Genomic DNA, 24,707 nt, shown 5'->3' with positions numbered 1-24,707 from the left:
GAGTTCGAGCCCCGTATCGGGCTCTGTGCTGACAGCTTGGATTCTGCTGGAGACTGCTTCAGATTCTGTGTCTCCCTCTCTCTTTGCCCCTCCTCACTCATGCTCTTTCTCTCTCTCTCTCAAAAATAAACTTATAAAAAAAACTTTAATAAAAGAAAACAGAATAAAACTCATTCTTATCGTCACTATATGGGTTCACTGGATCCTTTTAGAAGTCCAAGATACATTATGGGCTCTCAGTGGTCCCCTTTTTCCTATATCTTGAGACATTTTGCTATTTCATCATTTGAGAAATTGGTTCATCATTATTCATTAATTATTAACTATCATAAAAAAAAGAGTTCTATAATAAAAACAAAGAGAGAATGGTGGCATTATCTAGAAGAAAAAAAAATGGAATGGTAGGCTTTATCTAGAAGAAAAATGGAATGGGTCACCATTTCTCAGTGACCCAAATATCACCGTAGCTTTCAAGAGGGTATTTTTTTAAAGACTGGAGACACTGTCTTTGTAGGATGCTTTTGGCTTTCATTGAATTAAATTAAGAATTCAGAACCTTTCATTACTTGTTATCAATGATAAAGAGAAGACAATTGACAAAGGAAGATGTTTCACAATAACTAGATGAGTCAGAAGAGGAACATAAAGAGATAGCAGTCCTGTAGATGCTAACAGTAATGGTGAAATTGCTTGTACAATTGAAATCTCAGACTCTGAGCCTTCAAATTATGATAACCTAGAGGAACTTCCTCAAATTCAAGAATCAAAGAGTCAGTAATATAATTCTAAGTACAAAAACAAAATATAGTGCGCTCACTCACTTCAGTGGAAAGGATTTCATCAGTGATATTTCTCAGCAAGAACTTGGACCATCTCATTTTGCTAAAAGGACATGTGATGGTAACACTTTTACTTTTTCTAATGCTAATGTGCCGAAATCTACTTCATACAGGAGATCTGTTATGTTTAAATTCTTATTATAAATTTTAATAAATTTTCTTTCACGATCTCTTTTTTCTTAACTTCCTGGTACAGGGAAAGTTAAGGCATTTGACAAACTTCTCCAGATTCTTTGTAAATGTGAGTCCTGCTGGGAGCAGAACTCAGGGGTTCAGAGATCTGTCTCTCTCTAGCAAAACCAACAGGCCAGGGAGGGGACTGGATGCCAGAGAACCACCCCATTTGTCTCAACACTTTGAATGTGGGTTCCACATTGGACTTCTCCAGCTGCCCTGCTTCATATTGTTGATGACCCAGTAACAGGGCCAGTGAGGCCATGTAGCTGCACGCCCCTGAGCATGGAGAAGCAATCCAAAATGGAAACAAGAAGCTAGAGCATTCTTTCAACAGAGGCCACACACCTAGGAAATGTCTGCACCAGAACATCCCCACCTCATTTCTGACATGCCATCCCCCGCTCCCACACTCAAGGACATGATGACAGACATGCCTGAGAGAGTCCTCTGTTGAAAACTCTGACATTTAAACACAGTACAGATGACACCACACAATTCCTATTTTCTTGTTCCAGGTATCTTGCTTAGTCACATGGCAGTCAATAAACATCCAGCTCAGAAGCTCTGAGATCCAGAGTCCTGACAACATCCAGCCATAGCACCAAACAGAACACTAAGGTTGTCTCTGGTTGGGCTATTTGTGCACAGTCTGAACAGACACTTTTCCACAAATGTACTGAGACCCACTTGCTTTCTTCCAGCAATCAACCACAGAGCTGTAGATGATGTCAGCTGCCATTTGGGGAATGATGGTAAATCACTTGGAAAGAACAGCTCCCACTTCTTTGTTTTCCAGGAACAGAAATAGTCTGGTCTCTACTGCTGGGTACCATGTCCAAGGCAGTTGAGCCATCAGAATGAACCAACCAGAAAAAGCTTCAAAGAGATCTCAAAAGATATTCCCCCCAAAGACCTAGTCACTTTCCAAGGGAGCTGGTCCCTTTCCATCTAGACTCAACCATTGCCCCAAATCTTCTGGAGTGATTATTGTGTACATTTGAACATGGCATACATTATTGTTCTAGTGGGGGTGAGGAGGGCCTGAAGAAGAGCTTGAGTATAAAAACAAACCGGTGTCATCAAACCAGCCCATATCTACTGGCTAGGCCACTCCAGTTATTCTAGAAGGGAAGCCTAAGGGGACTGTGTGGTGACCGCAATAGCACTCTGGAAAGTGCTCTGGACCTTAAACACATTTACTGAAGAAGTGTTACATCTTCATAGTTGAGAACAACACCATGTTTTACTATTTATATGTACTATCTCAGTTCATCTTTACCCCAACCCAGTATCCCCACTTATAGACAAGGACACGGAGTCACAAACATTGAACAAATGAGTCCAAGGACATACAGACTCCACCTCTATTGTCAAGGCTTTCAGCTATCATCCTGCACTGACTTTTGTCACAGCCACTGCCTGCTACCAACCCACTCCTTGTGGTTCTTGCAAGGAAAGTGGTCCACGCCAACCTACTTTCCATAAACTCAACAAAATGAGGTTTTCAATATGAAGTCACCCAGCAGCCTTGACTAAATTTCCATATTGTTTTTGTGTAGCACCACTCCAGGATAAGAGTGCTTTCAATTATTGTGGTTTTCATCTTTAAGAAGGCTTTCATCTTACATCTGTCACAAGCCCCCAGATTAGTTCATCCTCTCGGGTACCATCTACTCTGCCGTATAGTCTGCGTCTATCTCAGTGGAGTTAAGGATGTTGTGGATGGAAGCTGTGTATAAGCAAGCCCTCTTCATTAAGTCTCACTATCTCCAAGAAAATGGCCGACTTAAGGGGTTGGTACAGGGGGGATAGGATGACACAAAGCAGAGATCGTCCTACATTGCTCATTTTTAATATGTCAGTTCAAGATATGATCGAAGGATGAGCTTCCCATGGATTTGCTCATGAACGCATCTCTGGCTTTGCCTTCCACCAACTCCATCCATATTTAGACAAGAATTTAGAAGGCAAACAAGAATCAAGTCCAGCTGTGGCTCTTAACCCATTTGCTCCAAAAGACAAATGATATTCTACCACCAATGGCAGGCAACACTTCAAAAACTCTATTAACTGGAAGTCTCTTTTTTTTTTTTAATTTTTTTTTAGTTAGAGCTTTGGAAAATGTGTCAAGGGCAGTTTGGAAAATGGAACCTAGAGATAACCTCCCATCAGGGCAGTACCCTGGCTAGATGGCTAAGCATGGAGGAGGGGAGTATCTAATGGCAGAAACAGGGTGGCTATCGTCCATCTGAGTCTGTACCTGTTCCTTCACATTCCTGACAGCAAATGCAGTGAAGAACAGAAAACCACTCTTCCTTTGTGCTCTGTCTGGTGAATTCCTGCACTAGCTCCAGACCTGAGTTCACCTGTGACTATCTTGGAGCTGTTCTCTTTCTCATAGCCTGATCACATCTCTCTTGCCATGTACCTCTTGCTCCAGCATTTCCCACAGCTGTACTTGTAACTGTATGATTACTGTCTATCTTGCCATTAGACCATAAGTCCCTGAGATCGGGAGACACATTCCCCTGAAACACCACACAGGGAGCCCACACTGTAGTCTCTCCTGCATAGAAGGGTCCATGGCAGGACTGGTTCTCGCCAAATGAGGTAGCAAAGATATTGAGGCCATTTGGAAAGGGGTGTAAACGTTCAATGTTAGCAATGCACTTGTTGAAAAGCCTTGATATCAATCAGTCAGACTTATGATGCAGCCATGAACCACTTGGGAAAATGTTACCAACTTAAATGTACTTGACACTGAGCAAAATACAGACATTAAGAAAAAAATAAGTAAAAACAGATAGCACTTAAATTACATATATACGTATCTCTGCCACTGTCTTTGGAAATTCTTAGCAATGTCATGCTTCTGGAATTACACTCCAAACATAAAAACTTAATTCAGTACTGGGCCATGCAGCATGGTTGCTCAAAGTGCGGTCTACGGACCATCTTCATTTTCAGTTACGTAAGAGTTCAGATTCCTGAGCCTCAAACCAGACCCTCCAAATCAGGGTCTCTGAAGGGAAGGAAGGTAGATCCCAAGAACTGGCATTCAAAAAATATCCTCATTGATTCTGATGTACATAAAAGTTTGAGGCAAAGGCAAAATAAAATTGAAGAACATAACAGTATAACTACTTGGTCCATTTATTCTATAACTGAAAGAAGCTTCTATTGTCTTTGTATTTCTACAAAGGACACAAATCATGCTTTTGTGTAGACCTCATACCATTCACTAAAGGCAGTGTTTGTGCTTAAGATGTAAATAACTGTATAGGATAATAATTAAATTCTAAACCAAATTCAGACATTGTTTTGAAAGTACTCACCAGGTGTTGTGAGAAGATCTGATTGGGAAACTACAAAGGAATAAAAGAAAAATCAGACATGAGTGTGTTTCATCTACAGGGATCCTGACCAAGAAATCCACATATGAACCATTGGTTTTCTTCTGGTTGACTCCGAAGTAGAGTTATAGCCACTGCATGTGGATCAACGTCAACAGATCTGTAATCTGTCTTTGAAACTTCATTCAAATTGATAAAGACTTCTTGAGTCTCTGGTGCGTGGAGAACAAAATGCTAAGCTAGTCCCAAGAAACATGGTGACTTAAAAAAAATGGCTTTTTACATCTGAAGAATAAATTCACTGTAACACTCTTTAATAATGTGGGCTCTTGTTTCTGCATACTTCCTGCTGCAGATATTTCTGTATTTCATTAAAATAGAAATGAAGGTTTCATCTCTGGAGAAAAGCAAATTAGGCTTGTACCTAATTTCGTACAAATGTGGGACCCATTCCTTTTCTTATCTCTTTGAGGGAACGTAGCCTGGCCGGTTCGTCTGAATGGGCATGAGGAGCTGAGAAGGCGGGCTTTGGCTTCTCGGTTCTTGACTGGCTGAAATCACTAAAAGCATAGATTGGCAACTGTTGGGTCCAAAAAACAGTCAAGTGGCTTTGTGTTGACAAAGACAGTGGGGAGGTGAAAATGTCTTTCCTTTCTCGTAAAATGACAGAGGTGGTCACTTACTGAGACTTACTGGCCCTCGATTAAATTCTCATTTAATCGGGAGAATTAAACGAGAGACGTAGATCGAATGTGTATCAGACTGGCTGGCGTGTTGTCGGCACACAACGGATGTCAGCCACCGTTGCAAGAAGAATTACAATGATGACGATAATTCTACAATTTCCAACACTCACTGTCTTTAAGTACGTCACCCACATTGTCTCATTTGGCCCTCATGGCAACCCATAATGGTAGGATTTCCTCCTCTTAGAGAGAAGTAAACTGAAGTTGACTTAGCAGTAAAATAAGTTGGTCAAAGCACTCCATTGTTTCCACTTTCCTGATGGACAAATCAGTTTGGAGAGGAAGAGAGGTCATTGCTATCATGATTCTGCCCTGAGCTATGTAATATGCATTATCTCTTGGAGGCCCCCCTGAGCAGATGGCCCATGTCTTCCCCATGGCCACAGTCATGTGCGTTGTGGGGGCAGTGCCACAGGTAGGATCTGTTTCCTGAGCAGCACACATCGTCCAGGACAACCTGTGCTGAGCCCTGACCAAACCACGCAGTTGCTCAGATGCTATTCAAGAGCTTTCCATGTATCATCCTGGTTAGTCCTCAAAACAACCCATGGAAAAACGGAGGCTCTGGAAGGTGACCCAAGACCAACTGGCTGGTAGGCAATAAAGGGCAGGACTTGTACTCAGGCCAGTTGCTCTTACCCATGGCACAGTTTTGCCTCTTGGCATCTATATATTTAACATTGAACTATGTGACCCAAATCATAAGATCTGCACTTTTGCACAGGCAGGCACACCCATGCACACACAGGGCTAGAAGAAGATAAAGAAACAGCAGAAGAAGTTACTATTTAAAGCATCAACCAAGGCAGAGGTATTCACTGTTTTCCCAACACTTGATAAAAATTCTAGAAAAGAAGAGAAATCATAACTGAGTATATCCAGAGTCTTAGTTAGATCCTCCTGTTCACACCTGCCTCTGCTGCCTCTCTGAGTGGCTGCAACCCCCAGGGAACACCCTGAGGGGGAGAGATCTTAGGAAAGGGGTGTCACTGGGCAGAGGCCAGCATGAAGACTCAGGACCTATCTTCTGGTCAGTGTGGAACCTTACGAGGAAGAGGCCCGGGCCCTGGTAGACCCCATCAGAAGAGGCCCTTCCTCGCCCTACATCTAAAACCCAGCAAGAATCTCCATAGCAGGCCCTCCTGAGTCCTTGGGGGTGGCGTTGGGCCCCACAACCACCCAATCCCAGAGTTCAGTTACCACCTGGTGTCTGTGTCTCTTCAGAAGTGGCTTCTATGGTTGATTCTGTCACTAATCTTTCTGAAAAATACAAAGAAAAAATGCCAAATGAGAACTCTTCTGAAAACCAGCGTTAAATCTCACCTCCCTGCTAATTCACGCAGAGGAGGGGGCGGCATCACACTTTACTTTGGAGGGTTAGCTGGGCCTCACTCATTAATTAATTCACTCAGCAAACATGGACTGATCTCTCACTGCCCATGAGGCACTGCACTGAAAGTCGGGGAGAAGGGAGGACTCCATCACAGAGGACAAGACTCCATTCTCTGGAGCTTAGAGACGACTCAGCATCCAGTCTCGGTAGCCAGTAATCCAGTCTTACCCTTGAGAGGCAAACAGAGCACAGGGTGGGAATCTCAAAGTGAACGATTTATGGGCTTAGAAGGAGGGCAGGAAAATTCCAGAGAGGAGCAGATATTTCATCTAGACTTGAAAAAAAGGCAACAAATGTCAAGAAAATATGGAGCAGAAGTAGGATTGCCAGACAAAAATTACAGGAGTCCCAGTTAAGTTGGGATTTCAAACAAACAAGCATATTTCGCAATGCAAGTATATCCCAAACACTGTATGGGACATACTATACCAAAAAATTATCTTAAAAAAAGTTTTATTTGAATTTCAGATAAACAATGGGTACTTCTTTAGTGTAAGTATGTCCCAAATAAATTTGCATGGGACACACACGCGCGCACACACACACACACACACACACAAACCAAAAATATTTTTTTATAAATCTGAAGTTCAAATTTAACTAGGTGCATTGTATTTTTATTTGCAGTATCTGAATACCCTGGTGGAAAGGCATCCTGTAGGTGGCAGTAAACACATTCTCTTCACTGACCTTTTTTTTTTTTTAATTTTTTTTATTTTTTACATTTATTTATTTTTGCAAGACAGAGAGAGACCAAGCACAAGCAGGGGATGGGCAGGAAGAGAAGGAGACACAGAATCCGAAGCAGGCTCCAGGCTCCGAGCCGTCAGCACAGAGCCCGACACGGGGCATGAACTCACAAACCGCGAGATCATGACCTGAGCTGAAGTTGGCCGCTCAACCGACTGACCCACCCAGGCGCCCCTTCACTGACCTTCATTTAACCCCCTCGCCAGGTGAACTGATGCCCTCCATCCTCCCTGTAAACCTACCGATCACTAGGGCTGGTACACTGTTTCCTAGCATCCTGGCAACTTCCGTCCTAACCAGCTTAGTTGTACAATCAGCTAGAGGCAGGTATGAGCCTCAACCTTGATTATGCCAGTCGTCCTTGGATTAAATTCAATTAAATATCAAGTACATCGATGAAATGTGGGTAAAAAAAAAAAACAATGGCTTTCTATAAAAATGAGGCTGAATGCTTTGGAAATAAAATCAAGTTACTAAAAAGAAACCAGGGGAGAGAGACACTGAAGAATATACGAAAGACGTACAACCACAGGAAAGACGTACAACCACATGAGAATGTCTGTGTTCATACCGCTTTGCAAGTGTCTTTCATTTCACACTTCCCTTTAGAGAAAAGGCTAGAAATTACAGATATGCAAAATTGGTATGGTTTATGCAAGAAAGACATTGGAGAACCACCGAAGATCCCTACTGGGAGAAAGTCCTAAGGCAGCAAATTGGTGAATCAAAGTGTATTTATGTGTCTTAAGTTAAAGCGAAACACTTAAAATATGTATCCTAGCTTATGGTTCCCCATTTTAAACAACATTTTTGAGTAATCAACAAACTCCCTGTTCCAGCTCCATAAGAACAAGTTCTTTTGGAGCAACGGTTCTTCAAGCAGGGGCCACGAGTCAGCAGCAGCAGCCAGCACCCGGAATGTGTTAAAAATGCAAATTCGGGGCGCCTGGGTGGCGCAGTCGGTTAAGCGTCTGACTTCAGCCAGGTCACGATCTCACGGTCCGTGAGTTCGAGCCCCGCGTCGGGCTCTGGGCTGATGGCTTGGAGCCTGGAGCCTGTTTCCGATTCTGTGTCTCCCTCTCTCTCTGCCCCTCCCCGTTCATGCTCTGTCTCTCTCTGTCCCAAAAATAAATAAAAAACGTGGAAAAAAAATTTTTTAAAAATGCAAATTCTTAGGGCTCCCCCAGAACTACGCATCAGGAGTTCTGGAAGTGGTGCCCAAATATGTGTGTTTACTAAGCACTCCAGGTGACTCTGACACATTGGAAAACCACTGTGCAACAGCATATGTAAAGGAAACGTAACAGCGAGTTCAACCGTATGGTGAGATACACTTCCTTAGACAACCACTTACGCAGCCCCTGTAGGACGCTGGACCCCTCAGGCAGGGGATGTATTGACATTGCGTGATGCCTCCACTGTCCTTTGTAAATTTGCTCTAGCAGGTGAGGCGTCCAGGTAAGCAACTGGTGAACAGGAAACTAAGGGCTCCAGCTGAGGGATGTCCAGGAGTCTAGCGGAGATCATATGTGATTCCCCGGCACAATTCCAGGAAGTACAAACAGAGGTGAGCCAGGCAGAGGGGAAGACGTGGGGCAAAACGGGCTCTGAGGAGGTAGGGACACTACTTCTACACTAACTAAAGGGCTCCTTCGAAACAGTCTTATAAGAATAAGAATAAAAAACAGTATTTATAAGAATAAAATACAAACTCTCGGGGCACCTTGGTGGCTCAGTTGGTTAAGCATCCAACTCTTGGTTTCGGCCCAGGTCGTGATCTCACGGTTCGTGGGTTCAAGTCCCACGTTGGGCTCTGGGCTGACAGCTGTGGAGCCTGCTTGGGATTCTCTGTCTCCCTCTCTTTCTGCCCCTCCCCCACTTACACACACATACTCTCTCTCTCTCTCTCTCTCTCTCTCTCTCTCTCAAAAATAGAATAAGTAAACATTAAAAAAAAAACAACACAAAAAATACAAGCTCTATGCAAAGCTTCTTGGCCGTCTCCTGCAGAGGGAGAGATAGACGAATTAGGTTTCTGGATGGAAGGACTGAATACAGAAATGTCATTCACTGTAGACCAATTTGGGTTTACTGTCATTCCCATCCAAAGATTCTTCTTTGAGAGGTTCTTTCAAAAAAGGGTTCTGGGGGCACCTGGGGGGCGCAGTCGGTGAAGCGTCCGACTTCAGCCAGGTCACGATCTCGCGGTCCGTGAGTTCGAGCCCCGCGTCGGGCTCTGGGCTGATGGCTCGGAGCCTGGAGCCTGTTTCCGATTCTGTGTCTCCCTCTCTCTCTGCCCCTCCCCCGTTCATGCTCTGTCTCTCTCTGTCCCAAAAATAAAATAAACGTTGAAAAAAAATAAAAAAAAAATAAAAAAGGGTTCTGAAGTTCATTAGGAAACATTAACAGCCTAAAACTAAGTTCTTGAAAAGGAAAGATCCTGATGGGGCAAAGTGGGGGTGCTGAGAGTGGGACCTGTACACCCAGGAGCTTGGGGGACACAGGAACATAGGTTTAAATTCTAGTGCTGCTGCTCCTTTGCCCTCTAAACGTGAGCAATCATTAACCTCACTCTCCGTCTCCTTATCTGTATGAGGATAATTACACGAACTCCTTCATTAGGTTATTGTGAAGACAAAACCAGAAAAAAAAAATACACCAAGTGTTTAAAATAGTGTCTGTCATGTAGCTGGCATTCAAAAAATTAGCTTTGAAATATTCAAAATATTAGCTATATTAGCTATATTCAAAATATAGCTATACGAATTAAATATATAGGGGGAAAAAACCCTTATTCTAAAATAAAATACTGACTTTGCACCAGAAAGCAACATAATTTTCAGAATGAAAGAACTAGATATTTAAACACACAAAAATAAGAAACTCGTTAGAGACCAGATACGCTGTTAAACATCTTAAACGCTATTAAACGTCTTAAAATACACAGGCCAGAGCCCCACAACAACACTTCAACCTGATCTGAAATGTAAGTACTGCTGAGGTGGAGAAACCCTGGGGTTGGACAAGAAAAAAATGACTTTTCTCTGAGTTCCCATTTCCAAAATACACGTCCTCATTTTATAGATTAGGAAACCGAGGTTCAGAGATGTTAAGTCATTTACCAAAGTCACACAGCTAATAGCTCCCCTTCCTTGCCTCATACCATCAATTTCAACTTACAGAAATTGCAGAGTATTTTATTCTTTCCTTTTAATGTTTATTTGTGTATTTTTGAGGGGGGGTGTAAAAAGGGCTGAGAGAGAGGGAGACAGAGAATCCCAAGAAGGCTCGGCGCTCTCAGCACAGAGCCTGATGTGGGGCTTCAACTCACGAACCGTGAGATCACAGCCTGAGCTGAAATCAAGAGTCAGACGCTCAACGGACTGAACCACGCAGGCGCCCCGCAAAGTATTTTATTCTTAAACAATACTGTTCAAAGAACACCATATATGTATATATATATGTATGTATATATATGTATGTATATGTATGTATATATATATGTATATATACATATATATATACATACATATACACATATATATGTGTATATGTATACACATATATATGTATACACATATATATATGTATATATATAGTCTGCCAGAAATTATATTTTCTGCTTATTTGTGAGATTTAAATTTCAGCTGACACTTTCACTGGTTCACACATTCTCACACCTTCAAACATCAGTCGGGCTGATGGCATCCACATTTCTGTATCCATCCTGTTTTTTACCCTTTGCATAGGAAAGAATGTATAAGACATAAAAAGAAATAAACCCCATAAATCTTAACAAACGTATACTGTTGTTTCCTTATCACACTTCTGGCCCGGGGGCGGGTCTCGTGAGAAAATGCCAAGGCCGATATCAAAAAGGTTGCTGCCTGTGTTCTCCTCTATGATTTTGATGGCTTCCCATCTCGCATTTAGGTCTTTTCATCCATTTTTAATTTAGCGTCCCAGAAACTATATATACAAGGAAACAGAAATCCTGCTCAGGACCTGGCATGAGGTCGTGCCTTTGGGGACGGCTCACAGGCACAATGGCTCTGGCCCAGCTGGCCCCGCACTGGAGCATTCAGGCTGCATCACTATGTTCAGCATGAGCCAGGCACTCTGTCAGGCTCTTGGAAATGCAAGATGTGGAGCCAGGTCCTAAATGAGCAAGACGCTGCCCTCCAGTGCCTCCCAGCATAGCAGGATCCCTAGAAAAATCCACAGATAATTTGGTGCAAGATGCCATGGAAAAATAAGAGTGATAACCATAAGGATGATACACTCTGTGTATCTGTATACGTGCCTGTTTGTGAGTGTGTGTGTGTGTGTGTGTGTGTGTATGTGTGTGTGTGTGTGTTTGTGTTAAGAGTATATGTCAGGGAAAGATTCCTGGACAGGACAGGTATGTCTGCGGTATTGAAAAATAGCAGCTAAGGGTGCCTGGGTGGTCAGTCGGTTAAGCATCTGACTTCAGCCCAGGTCACAATCTTGGGTTTGCAAGTTCGAGCCCCGCCTTGGGCTCTGTGCTGACAGCTCTGAGCCTGGAGCTTGCTTTGAGTTCTGTGTCTCCCTCTCTTTCTCCCCTTCCCTGCTCATGCTCTGTCTCTCTCTCTCTCTCTCTCAAAAACGAATAAACATTAAAAAATAAATAAATAAAATAAAATTGAGATGAAATGGACAAATTACTTGAAAAAGTAATTTACCAAAACTGACAGAAGAAAGAGAAAATGTGAACAGTCCTGTATCTACTGAGTAAATTGAATTTTGAATTAAAAACTTTCAACACAGGGCGCCTGGGTGGCTCAGTCGGTTCAGTGTCCGACTTCGGCTCAGGTCATGATCTCGCGGTTCATGAGTTTGAGCCCCGCGTCGGGCTCTGTGCTGACAGCTCGGAGCCTGGAGCCTGCTTCCGATTCTGTGTCTCCCTCTCTCTCTGCCCCTCCCCTACTCGCAGTGTGTGTCTCTCTCTTTCAAAAATAAATAAATATTAAAAAAATTTAAAAAGAAATTTTTTTAAATAAAATAAGAATAGCAGCTAGATTTAGCCAGGTGAAGGCAAGGGAGAGGGGGAAGAAGACTGTAACCAGATAAAGGGAACAGCATGAGTGTTGTCAACATGGCAGAAACAGCATTACTGGAGTGTGGCCACGGACTTTCTCCTTGTTCCAGAACATTCGGCACCTCAACCAGACTGAGTCACATAACTTTCACTGGTGAGTTTGTGCAACAATCGTGCTCTGAAGAAAGGAGAACTGCTCAGGATGGTGATTCAGGAGTGCCTCCCCGTGTCCCACAACCCCCCCCCCCGCCCCGCCCCCTGTCCAGATGTCACCCACATTAAACACCTTCTCACAATGTCTGAAAACCCCTTCATTCGTTTTCTCCTTATTTCAGGCATCAGTCATTGCTAAAACCCCTGCGAAGCTGTGGAAAGGGTACACACAGGCTCAGCAACCTGCTGGAATTCATTTGTAAGCAGTTATTACTTCCTCGTTTTGCAAAACGTTGGCCTTCAAGAAATGGGACCAAAGGAAGTTACATTAAAAATTTTCTTGCAGGGGCACCTGCGTGGCTCAGTTGGTTAAGCATCCGACTTCAGCTCAGGTCATGATCTCACGGTCTGTGAGTTCCAGCCCCGCTTCGGGCTCTGTGCTGACAGCTCAGAACCTGGAGCCTGCTTCAGATTCTGGGTCTCCCTCTCTCTCTGCCCCTCCCCCGCTCATGCTCTGTCTCTCTCTGTCTCAAAAATAAATAAAAACATTTAAAAAAATTAAAAAAAAATGTTCTTGCAATAACTGTAGGGTTCTAGAAAAAGCTGCAGGGCTAATACGGAGATCCCACACACCCTGACCCAACTCCTCTGATGCTACCCACAACTACTGGCGTGCATTTGTCCTGACTACCAAATCAGTGCTGGTACGTTCCCACTCACTAAACTCCAGGGTTTATTTGGATGTCACTTGCTTTTGCTTTTTCTCTCCCAGGATCCAATCCAAGACACCACTGGCCCTTTGGTAGTTAGGTTTGGATAAAACGTTAGGACAGCGTCTAGAGGCTTAAAAGTGAGCAGTTCCAAGGTGCCCTCTATGGGCCGGACACTGGGCGGTGACTTCCCGTCGATGTGACCCTAGGAGGTTGGAACACGGTCGCATATCACAAACCAGTAAAGGGAGGCTTGCAGAGGCCCCAGAGCTGGCAAACGGCAGCGCCAAAGACGTGGCTAGGAAAGGCAGGGGTTCCACGGCCCCTCCAGCCCCGCACAAACCTGGGGGCACTGAATTTTTCTCAGGAGTTTGTGCGAGGACCAAAGCTGAGGACGGTGCCCGCTGCCATGGCCGGCGGGCACCCAGCTCCCCCACGGGGGCTCCAGCCCCGAGCCAAATGCCGAAGTTAGTCTCCTGGCCTCTTTTTTTTTTTCTTCAACTTTTTTTTTTATTTATTTTTGGGACAGAGAGAGACAGAGCATGAACAGGGGAGGAGCAGAGAGAGAGGGAGACACAGAATCGGAAACAGGCTCCAGGCTCCGAGCCATCAGCCCAGAGCCCGACGCGGGGCTCGAACTCCCGGACCACGAGATCGTGACCTGGCCGAAGTCGGACGCTTAACCGACTGCGCCACCCAGGCGCCCCTCCTGGGCTCTTTTTGAGAAGCAGCAAGAGTCGTCGGGCCAAGACGGCTCCCTGAATGCCAGCGGACCGCCTCCAGGGTTCAAACCCCGGCCCAGCCGCTCACCCGCTGCTGACCCGGCCCAAACCGCGTAACCTTTCTGAACCTCAGTTTCCTCGTCTGCAGTGCGGCAGTGGTGATGCTTAACTGTGGGGCTGTTGGCAGGTTTAGATCGGAAAACACAGGCACACTCTCCACCCGAGCACCTGGTACAGAGGGATCACGTTGCAGAGGGTCATCCCCCACGTCTAAACAGCAAGCACCGGCGCGCGCGCGTGCGTGCGCGCACACGCGTTTGCGCATGCGCATGCCTGTAACACCCGCTGGTAAAACCACGAGTTACCGCAATCTGAGATCCCTACGGCCGTAAGCCCCTGTGCAGGTAACAACGGGAGAACTCGCACCCTGTCCCTCAGGGGCTGACGCGGATCTCGTGTCCCTGCTCAGCCAGTCCAAGTCCAGGGATTAATGTCCTCTAGATAAAAGTCAGAGCTAACAACACCCCCCCCCCCCATTTGCAAGTATTTTGATGGAGACGAAGTTTCCAGCCCCCCGACTGCCCAGAGCCAGTAGCCACTGCCCGGAGCCAGTAGCCACTGACGTCCTCCTGACAAGAAAAGAAGGTGGGCGCCCTCGGTCACCATGTAGTCAGCACCCCGTTGACGTAGAACTGGCCCGCCCCCCATCACCAGCGCGGCGAGCGCCTCACCACGGGGGTGCTGCTTTCACGAAGGCCGTTTCCCAAATGAACCTCTAGCTTGGGAGCTTCCCCTACCAAGCCTGGGGGTAGGCGTGAGAGTTCTAGAAGTTCTCTGGGAATTAGGGTTCTTGGGCCCCGTCTTCTGAAATACACGAATGGAGCAAAAAGGTGACACCAAAGAAAGGGGGAGGGAGATAGACGAGAAAAAGGAAGGAAGAAACGAAGGGAGGGAGGGAGGGAAGGAAGGAGGAAAGGGAAGCAAGGGAAAACGGAAGGGAGGAACTGAGGGAGAGACAGAGACAATGGGAAAAGGGAGAGAGATGGAGAGATCTCTAACAGGCAGACCGGCTAACCGGCCTGTTCACGTACTATCTCATACATGGACACCGAGATTCCACAGTCACACTGATTTGCCTGTGGCTCTTTTGTGTCCGTTTGACCACCTGACACTCTAAGAACACAAAGATATTCATGAGTTGTTGAGCTTCTAAAGCGGTGAGTGACAGACACAAATTTCGAGTCTTAATGATCTTGTCTGTGCTCAGCTCTTTGGCCTGTAAATATTACCAAGCCAGATATACCTGCAGAAATAAGTCACGTAATGAGCATTTCCAGGGGCAGTCTTACTGCCCGTTTTTATAGTACACAAACCATGTCCTCAACCAACGATCAAAATTTTCGGGCCTCTTAATAATACACACACACTTTTCCGTAACACCAGGGATTTTTCTAAGGCCAATCAATCATTTCCTTAGTTGAGCTACTCGCTGAAAACACTGACATAATGATCGACTTTTTCTAAGTACAACTATTGTATTTCTCAGCCAGCAACAAAAGGGGGGAGAAAAGAGCCATTCCTTCTAAGTACTCGCAATGACAATTATCAGCAAAGACTTGCCTCCTCCTTGATACAAAACTCCCCTCGAGATGGAAATTCTAACACCAGAGAATAAGTAGATACAATTTGCTATGATTTGGATTTGCAGGAGCGAAATTAATGAATATAATAATTAGATATAATACCTGTAGATAGAACTGGACCCAGTAAAAGACATATTTGGAAGATGACCGTGGAGATCCCCATTTTGCTGGGTTCTTCTCAACTGGAAGAAAAATTCCTTGACATTTATAGGTTCCCAGCTGAAAGGAGGCGTGCCCACTAGGGTGGTATATTTCTACTGCTGCCATAAATCAGTGTACACTTGATCTTAGCCAAAAGGCCGAGAAGCGATTGCCATAAATCAGTGTAAAGGAAGTGAGGACTTTTGCTAACAGTTGATGGTTAATCTGTGGGAACAACTTAGGTGTGTTAGATTGATTGCTCTGTGAACGATCTGGCCATTCTCCAACTGCAGACACACTGACAGTGATACAATTCCCAACTTCCTTTTAGGTGAACCTGTAAGACTCTCAGGTGCTCTCTGAATACAGGCTTAAGTTTCATCTTGGAGAATTTGAATAAACTTTGGGGAAGTCAGCCCCAAGAGTGGGGCATAGCAGGATGTGGGCTGCTGGGCAAACACAGAGCGTGGTGCCAAGGGGAAATCATCTCTTTGGGATGATTTGTTCTGGCAGTGCATGCCCTTGTTGGCCCCTTGCTTTGGAGAACAACATGATTGGAAAGTAGAAGGTACCAGGGGTGAGTTCATAGATTCTGTGGGCTCGACCTAGCTTCCACCATCTTCTGGCTCTCACACTAATCCCATAGCACGGGAGCTGAGAAACCAAACCTGAGACCAAACCCCCTCCGACCATCTCACAGGCTCTGATTTCTTGGCCCTTGACGTTCACGTTGTGTAACTCTGGGAGCTTGGCAACCCCACAAAGCCTGCCCCTGACCTCCTCCTACCTTACAAACAGTCCCTCTCCTTGGGTTTGTCATGGAGGTATCACTTTTCCCTTTGGGACCCCCAGTGTTTATCACCAGACTTTGGTAAACCCCCCACTCTCCCCAAGGTTGCCTGTCTCGTATTTTGATCAAAGTGCTCTTGGTGGTTGGTAACCCTTGGTAGAAGCATTTGCAGGACTTGCCTGTCATGCTGACCTGGAGGAGCAGTGCCCTGCCTCTCAGCTGAGACACCGAGGCTATCAGATGACACCTTGGTTTCCTTGCCATGAGCCGATAACCTGTGGTCTCCTGGTGTGTCATTCTAGAAGGATACCATGAACTCACGCCAGTCAGGATTCAAGGCTGGGCGTCTACACTTCGCTTCATTCAGATAGAAATACGTTCACCCCGGGGATTTTGTTTTTAAGCCTACAGCTCTTCCCAAGTTCTGCTTCTCCTCTTGATGAAAGTAGGCACGTTTCTGCAGGATAGCCTCATTGATTTTCATTCTCCTGCTGTCAGTCCAAGAATTGGTAGGTCTCAGGGGACTAGAGGGCAGGGATACACATCTCCTAGGGATGCCTAAGACCAGACAGCACATCGGATTCCTCTGCCAGGGGTTATGCTAGTTTGGATCCTGGTGGGCTGGGCCGAGGATGGTCATGAAGCCAGGTCTGGGATCATCAAAACAGGGGAGCTCTTACAGCTTAGTGATGTCTGCCTTGAGCACAGCAGAGAATAGTGGTGGTCGGAGTAAGAAATATCTGTGAGGGAGAAAGAGGGTAAATGTATCTTTCCCTCACCGAACAAAGCACACTGCTTGGTCGTAGAGACAGATGCACATGCTGACAATTACAACAGGGGGCAGTAAGTATTAATACAAGTTGTGATGGGAACATACAGAAAATGTATCTAAACCAGATGGCAGAGGCAGTTTCTCAGAAAAGGGGACACCTAAACGTAGCGCCGAAGTATAAACAAGGGTCATCCAGTGACCAGCAGTGGGAAGACCCAGCGAAGAACAAGGCATGACTTTCTGGACTGTGTGAGAAGGGAAGCAGGAGGGTATCCTGCCAGGAGCCTGGGAAGCAAGCTTCATCGATGGCTCTGCCCAGACCGGGAGCATCCTTCTCGAGAGCTTAGTGTGATTTTCCCAATGGCACAGTATCCCCATTTTCGTTATTTTGGTGACTCTGTTCTTCTTCCTCTTTGATCAGTAGTAAAGAGCCAAAAAAAAACAAGGGCGTGTGTGCTTTTTTTTTTTTCCAGAAGACTCCAGGGAGAGGGAAGTGGAGGGGACCTACCTGTCATTTCAAAGCCACTGGGGGATGTGTCCCAGGTGGGAAAATGGCTAATGTCAGTGGAGCAGGAAGAAGGTGGACGTCCCTAACGTGCGGGATGGACACAATGGGGTTGAGGGCACCACCAGGTAGGTCCTTCATCACCAGAAACCCACCTTGTCCCGAGGCCCTTTGTTGGTTATAAGACCCTGTTCAGAGAGGCCTTCCTGTGTGTAGAGGAGGGCTCTGGGGGAACCCGGCCCTCCAGCAGCATCTGCTCCCTCTCCCTTTCCCCTGCCCACTGGCTTAGAAGCACCTGCGTGAACAGCACATCCGGATGGAAGACTGGAGCTACGGAGCTGCCATTAAGAACAACAGAACAGGGGCGCCTGGCTGGCTCGGGGGGTTAAGCCAACTCTTGATTTTGGCTCATCATCTCACAGTTCATGGGTAGAGCCCAGTTCATGCATCGGGCTCTGTGACATCAGTGCGGAGCCTGCCTGGGATCCTCTCTCCCTGTCTCTCTGTCCCTTCCTCGCTCGCTCTCTAAATAAATAATTGAAAAAAGAAAAACAGGACAGAGCAGCTCATCAAAGCTCCGAGGCTCGGCACGCAGGCCCCACGTGGGAAGGGCCTTCCCCAGGCAACCCATACTGATGGCCACCTGCCTGCAGACTCCGGAGGTGGAACCAAGCTCCCCACCTCCGTCCCAGAGGGATGGCCCTCACTGGAACCCTGGAGGCGTGCACATGGCTTTTACTTTTTTCAGCACTAGAAACCTTTCCTAAATTGAAATTCGTGGGAAGCCCCCAAATGTAAAACGGAGGAGGAGGGGTCCGTGCCAGTTCAGACAGCTCCTCCTCCTTCCTGTGCTCACCGTCCTCCAGCTTACCACCCCCACCACCACCCTTTCCTCCTTCAGGCAGCCTGGGGCAGAGCTGGGAATCCCTTGAGGGAGCTCTACCCTTCCTTTTACGGGACGGAGAACTAGAGGCCCAGTGAGGCTCCGGGCATTGCCAGAGGCAGTGCCCCGATGCTGAGCTGGGGTTCCAGGCAGATTCCCCAGGGCAGGCAACTGCCCTCAGCTTACGTGGCCTAAGCCACGCTTTCTTCAAGGATTGGCTCCACCCATAGGCAAGTGCCCTGCCTGCCCCTCTGGGGGGCTGGAAGCAACACAGGTTCCCATCGCCTCTGCAGGGTGTCTGATCTCTGAGCCCAGGGGCCCTGTGACTGGGACGGACCAGGGTCGCTGAGCTAAGGGTGCAAGCAGGAGGCTGGGGAGCCTGGGTGGGAAGGGGTGGGCGTCTTCGGATATTGCTGTTTGTTTCTGGCCACTGGGTCCCAGAAGTCTGTGTGACCACGGCTCACCTTCGGGTGTCAGGCTGACCTCCAAAATCTGATTTTGCCCTTGCTAAGTAACACAGCAGAACGGCTAGCCATTGTTACCGTTGTAATAACCCTTCGTGCACAATGTGTATGATGCATACGGTACCAGTCAGCTTTGATCTCAGAAAGCCCGTCTTCCTGACCAGGCTACAAGGGACCCCCCGCCCCATCCAGCCCCACCACGATCTGAAGAGCAAGCTGCCTCAGGGTTTCCTGCTGCTCCTCTGTAATCACGGTGCCTCAAGCACAGCAGGTGCTCAGCAGGCATTGGCTGTTGAAGGTGGGTTATCAAGAGCAGTCCCCGCTCCTGTTTTCCAGGGTCACCAACATGCGGCCTCGAGCTGGGGACTCTGTGATCCAGAGACGGGAAGTGACACACAGAGCCAGGCCGGTGTCCAGGACAGCTCCCAACAGAAATGGCCTCCCATCAGAAGAATGGAGCGTAGGAGGATTGATACAGCTTGCTGTCCATCAGGACACAATCCAACTGCAGAATCTTCCAGAAAGAAACACTCGAATGACCCTTGAAAAATAGAAGTCTGATCATCTTACTCTCATGTTTCTCAAAATAATGCTGCAAGCCCTGGCATGGTTTATAAGCCCCACAGAGCCAGCCCCCATAGCCTCTCCTCTCAGCACACTCCAGTGATAGTCCAGCCTCAGGGCCTTTGCACTTGCTGTTTTCTCTGCCTGGAAGATTTCCCCCCACAAATCTGTGAGTTCACTCCCTTCCATCCTTCAGATTTTTTCTGATACGTATTTCCCCCTTGCAGCCTTTCCTAACCACCCCTATTTAGGCCTCCCTAACCCCTTCCTGGCTCACCATTCTCCACAGTGCTTCTCACCATCTGGCCTCCTTATATTTTATGTCTTTACTGTTTTGCCTATCTGCTCCCACTACAATACAAGCTCTACAAGGCAAGGATTCGTGTCTGCTATATCCCCAGAATCTAGACCAATGCTTAGCACATAGTAGGTATCAAGAAATATCAAGAAATATTTGCAGATGGAATTGACTGAATGGACATGAGCAGATCGAAAGGAAGGAGACCAGGACTGTTCACACAGAGTGACTTCTACGTTAACTGGGTATTGAGTACATGTAAAAGATAATGCTGTTTATTCATCTGCTTACTTAGCAAATATGTCCTGAGTACTTACGATGTGCCAGGCACTGCTCTAGGTAATGGGGCTAAAGTCCAAAGCCAGGGAGACATAATCCCTGCCCTCATGGGCTTTACAAACTAGAGCAACACAGACAATAGACAAGAAGTGAATAAGTAGAAAGAAGCATTTCAGATTGTGATAAGAATTATGAAGGAAATGAAAAAGGCGATAGAATAGAGTATCAGTGGTAGGAAGAACTACTTTGAATGAGGTGCCCAAAATATCACACTAGCTTGGTAACTGCTTCAGAGGAATCTGAGTCTCAGAGAGGTTAGGTAACTTACTCAAATCACACCGCTAGAAAATGGCAGAACCGGAGCTTGAATCAAAAGTGGGACTCCGGGGCCTGGTATTTTCCCACTAAACCCCAAAGCCCTCCCCACCTACCCCTAAGAGATTGTATTTCCAACCAAATGGTGGCTCTTGGGTTTGAGTGCTATCCACCAAAGGACATCTTGATATTCGGAAACATTCAAAGGAATGGGTAGAGAAAAAAAACAAGCTCTGAGGTCCTCGGGACAGGTGCAGAATTTTTTGACACGGGTCCTATGAAAGACACTAAGTGGCCTGTCCCCAAAAGAGTGAAGGGAGAATATTTTTAAGGACAACATGAGATCTAGACCAACACAACTGGAAGCCTCATAGGCAGCTGCTGTCCAGAGTCGGCTCACAACAAAATGGGAAAATAAAAGGAAACCAAACCTGTGGCTTCCCAGTTCCTCTCTGCTACCTGTCTTTCCCTTTCTCTCCCTCCCCTTAGACACCCAGGAGCCATCTCTCCTTCACCAACTATCACCATCTTCCCCAGAGTTATTTCCAACTCTTTCCCACTGAGGCACAGGTTAGGGAAGCCCAGTGCACTGCCTCTCCAGGGGGTTATTATGCCTGAACAGGGAACCCCTGAGGGCAAAAGTCCAAGTACAAAGTGAGGGAAGCAGGGGGAAGGAGCCTGGGGGACAGTGGGAGCACCCTCACACGGGATGGCAGCATCATGGAGTGTTAGCCTTTTCAAGTTCAATTCGCCCCAGGGCGATCAGATTCTAGTAAATCCAGTAACACTAATTATACTCACCAGACACTAATTGGTAAGCCAGGGGCCAATTCGTTCATTTACAATAGGAGTATACTTTGGCTCAAGAACCAGTCTGCTTGAAAGACCAAATTATATACCAAGAGTTTGTTTGGTGAGCAAAGAATGGGAACAAGGAAACTGGATGGTCTCCAAAAGAAACTCTTATCAAGATAATGGAACCTGTCATTGTCCTTGGGAAGTTTCTGCACAAAGAACTATTCTGGGCACGTCTAAATGCTTGTGGTTAGGAGTGCGTCCACAATTCCCCAACGTGCAGCCCCTGCTATGGAAGAGATACGGGAGACTCTTCAGTAGGCCACCTCCAGCCGGAGCATGCGAGAACTGGGGCCACGGCCAATTTGGTTCATGCCATTATTTGTGTTCAATCCAAGTTGCATTGGTGGTCGTTTTGCTAAATTAAAAGGCTGAGATTTAGTTATTTTAGGAGAAGTCTTGGGATCCAAAGGGGCTGATGATTGGTCAATGTCTACCCAGAGGGCATCCTGCACCATAAGATAGTCCCTCATCCTCGTCTCCTTCAACACCTCTACCCGTGGCTGGGAAAAGACATATAAAGAGGGATGAACAGAAACCAAAGATACCACCGGTATGCACAACAATCTAAAAAGACTGAGCAGCTGGTGAAGCTAAACATGATTAAATGCAGCGCAAATCAGACCTGTCCTTGAGTCTAAAAATCAACTGCACCAGTCCTGGATGGCGGGATTTTCACCAGGCATCTGTAAGGATAACTGCAGTGTTAGAACGGACTGGAAAGGTAGTAGGAATCCAGTGGAATGAGGCACCACTGAAAGCAAGGCATCTAGGTTCATCCTAGTTGCTGCTTGGGGCCCTGAAGGACGAAGGACCCGGTTCCCTCCAGATGGATCAGGACATACCTTGAACACTCCAGACATTGATGCACTGAACCACTGGTTCTCAAAGCGTGGTTCCTGAACCCACATCAGCATCACCTGAGGACTGGTCAGAACTGCAACATCTTAGGCTGCAGAGCAGGTCCTAGTAATCCGTGCTTCAGCAAGCCCTCCAGCTCGCTCACAGGCGAGCTGCACAAAACAAACCTCAAGGTGCACCCTCACATGCCTGGCTCGCATCCCCAACCAGGGGCACACATTTGAGTAAAGCATGGCCCTGCCCTACAGGAATGTGGCAGGGCCAGTGGCAGTGGGGAAGATTTCAGGGGGAACAGGAACTGAAGCCAGGGTCTACTGGATGCCGGGGGAATAAGGCAAAGGAGGTGGGGGAGCCCAGAATGTCCGGCTCTGCTTTGAGTCAATGGGCCACCAAGTAAAGGAGCCACTGCCTGAGACAGGGAACTCAGGAGGAAGGGGGGCACTGGGGACAATGGGTGCTTTTCTGGGCTCTACCTCAGCCCCCTGCTCTCCCGCCTCCTGATGGACTCCATCTACACCCATGGCTTTGCACCTTTGACCCTGATTCTCTACCTGGCCCCTGCTTCCCCTGTCTTTTGCTACCTGCTGGCCATCTCCACCTGCGCAAAAGCCTAATCTGCACATTCAGTTGATTTAAGCCTGTAGGGGATGGGGGAGGGGCCCTGGGAAAGATGCACTGAAGGTCTAACAAGTAGCCAGTGTGGCTGAGATTGAGCCACAAATCAGAGGGGCCCAGGCCCAGGGGAGGGTGGAGAAAACTGTCCGGTGGTTTCAGGGGTCTGGAAGGTGAAGCTCATGGGTGGGATGAAAGGAAAGAAGTGAAGCCGGGGTGGGGTAGCCAATGAACTTGGGGGGCGGGGCGGGCACAGGGGTGCCAGTGAGGTGAGGTCTGGGTCTGTCACATCTGTGTGGAGCTAAGGACAGGAGAAGGTGAAGGCTCTATGCCAGTACTGGGGTCTGGCAGCAACAGGCTGAGGTTCTGGAAGTTTCTAAGGCCCAGGGCATGGCCGTGGGGAACAAAGAAAGGTCACTGGGAAGAGGGTCCAAGAACCGAGAGACTCTGCCGGATGCCACGCTTTAGGCAGGAGGTGGGCCTGTTGTTTCCAAACCTTCGCTGTAACGGGCCCGTCCATTTTCAGACAAATTTTATTTTGGGACTAACACAATGCCGCCATCTTTTATTGGCAAATGAAAATGTTTTTAAAGCCCAATTTTCATCACCACCATTTCATAAACTAATGGACATTTAACCACAAAGAGACAAGAGTGACAGAAGCTCAGATTCAAGGACGGTCCTTCCCGAGAAGAGGCCTTGTTTTCCTGCTTTGCCTTGGACCAGTACATCTTCAGTCTGGTGGTGCCATCCCTGGTCCAGTGGCAGAGACCCACAAGGGAGTCCCCAGCGGAGAAGGGCCAGGGCCCTGGCTGGTGAAGGCTACTCACTTCACTGCACAGCCCCAGGGCCATCCCCCTCCCCACTCCGCCTTCAAACCTGGACTGGCCCCACAGTCCCTTTGCCCCCTTCCAATCTGGACTCCATCCAGAAGCTACAGTGACCTTTTAACAACACAGGATGGATCCATTGTTCTGCTGAAGGCTTCAGGGCAATCCTCATGTGTTCTACATTAAGACCAGGCTCAATAGCAGGGCCCAGGCTCACATAGGGACCATGTGTCTAGTTGTCCTGAGGGTCCTGATTCTTACTTCTTATCCCAGGGCCTTGACTGCTGGAACCCACCTCTGCTCCTACCAGTGTTCTGGTTGGGGTGGTTTGATGTGGGCGTCTACCCTCTGCCCACCACCCTCTTTCACCTTTAATAAGGCGTGTGAGCCTTGGGGCACCTGGGTGGCTCAGTTGGTTAAGCGTCCAACTCTTGATGATTTCAGCTCAGGTCATGATCTCTCTGCCCTGAGCACAGAGTCTGCTTGGGATTCTCTCTCTCTCTCTCTCTCTCTCTCTCTTTCTCTCTCTCTCTCTCTCTCTCTGTCTCTCTCTCAAAATAAGTAAATAAACATTTAAAAACAACAACAACAAGGAGTGGGAGCCTTTCAAGCCAGTGAGGCAACACGGGGCAGGGAGGGCAGAGGAGGGAAAGGGAACAAGGAAGAGAGCAGTGTTGGCTCACGGGAGTGGGTGATGCTGGTGGTAAAGGATCCAGATTCAAACCCAGCATGACTATTCCCAGTGCTGCCCATCTTCACGCTTCACCCCCAGGATTGGAGGTTCAACATGAGGGGAGGCTAGCAGGGCCCCCATTGGGTCCAAGCCGCCTGCCCTCCAGGCTCAGAGATGCTGCCTCTGTCTGGCTCTCATTCTGACACTGAGGAAGGAGGCAGTGGCTCTGACCTCCAAGCAAAGTGGGCCAAGGGGAGCAGCTCAAAGGACACACATCACCCAAGAGGAAAGCTTTTTATTTAAAAAGGGGATCATCTGTT

General features: G+C 47.1%; 1 protein-coding gene across 1 annotated transcript in view; it reads right to left on the bottom strand.

The window, feature by feature from the left end:
• Nucleotides 1-15,709, bottom strand: part of DMBT1 (deleted in malignant brain tumors 1) — an 86,891-nt gene extending 71,182 nt beyond the window's left edge. The window contains exons 1-3 of the mRNA XM_043597771.1: nt 15,648-15,709; nt 6,319-6,375; nt 4,352-4,381 (exon numbers count right to left, since the gene is read on the bottom strand). Coding sequence (XP_043453706.1) covers nt 4,352-4,381; nt 6,319-6,375; nt 15,648-15,708 — 148 coding nt within the window. The 5' untranslated portion in view covers nt 15,709. The remainder of the gene's footprint in view (nt 1-4,351; nt 4,382-6,318; nt 6,376-15,647) is intronic.
• Between the last annotated feature and the right edge of the window lie 8,998 nt (nt 15,710-24,707).

This window comes from Prionailurus bengalensis, chromosome D2, assembly GCF_016509475.1.
Source record: "Prionailurus bengalensis isolate Pbe53 chromosome D2, Fcat_Pben_1.1_paternal_pri, whole genome shotgun sequence".
Classification (NCBI taxonomy): Eukaryota; Metazoa; Chordata; class Mammalia; order Carnivora; family Felidae; genus Prionailurus; species Prionailurus bengalensis.
The sequence above is the reverse complement of the archived record's forward strand: the minus strand, read 5'-3'. Positions and strand labels throughout refer to the sequence as shown.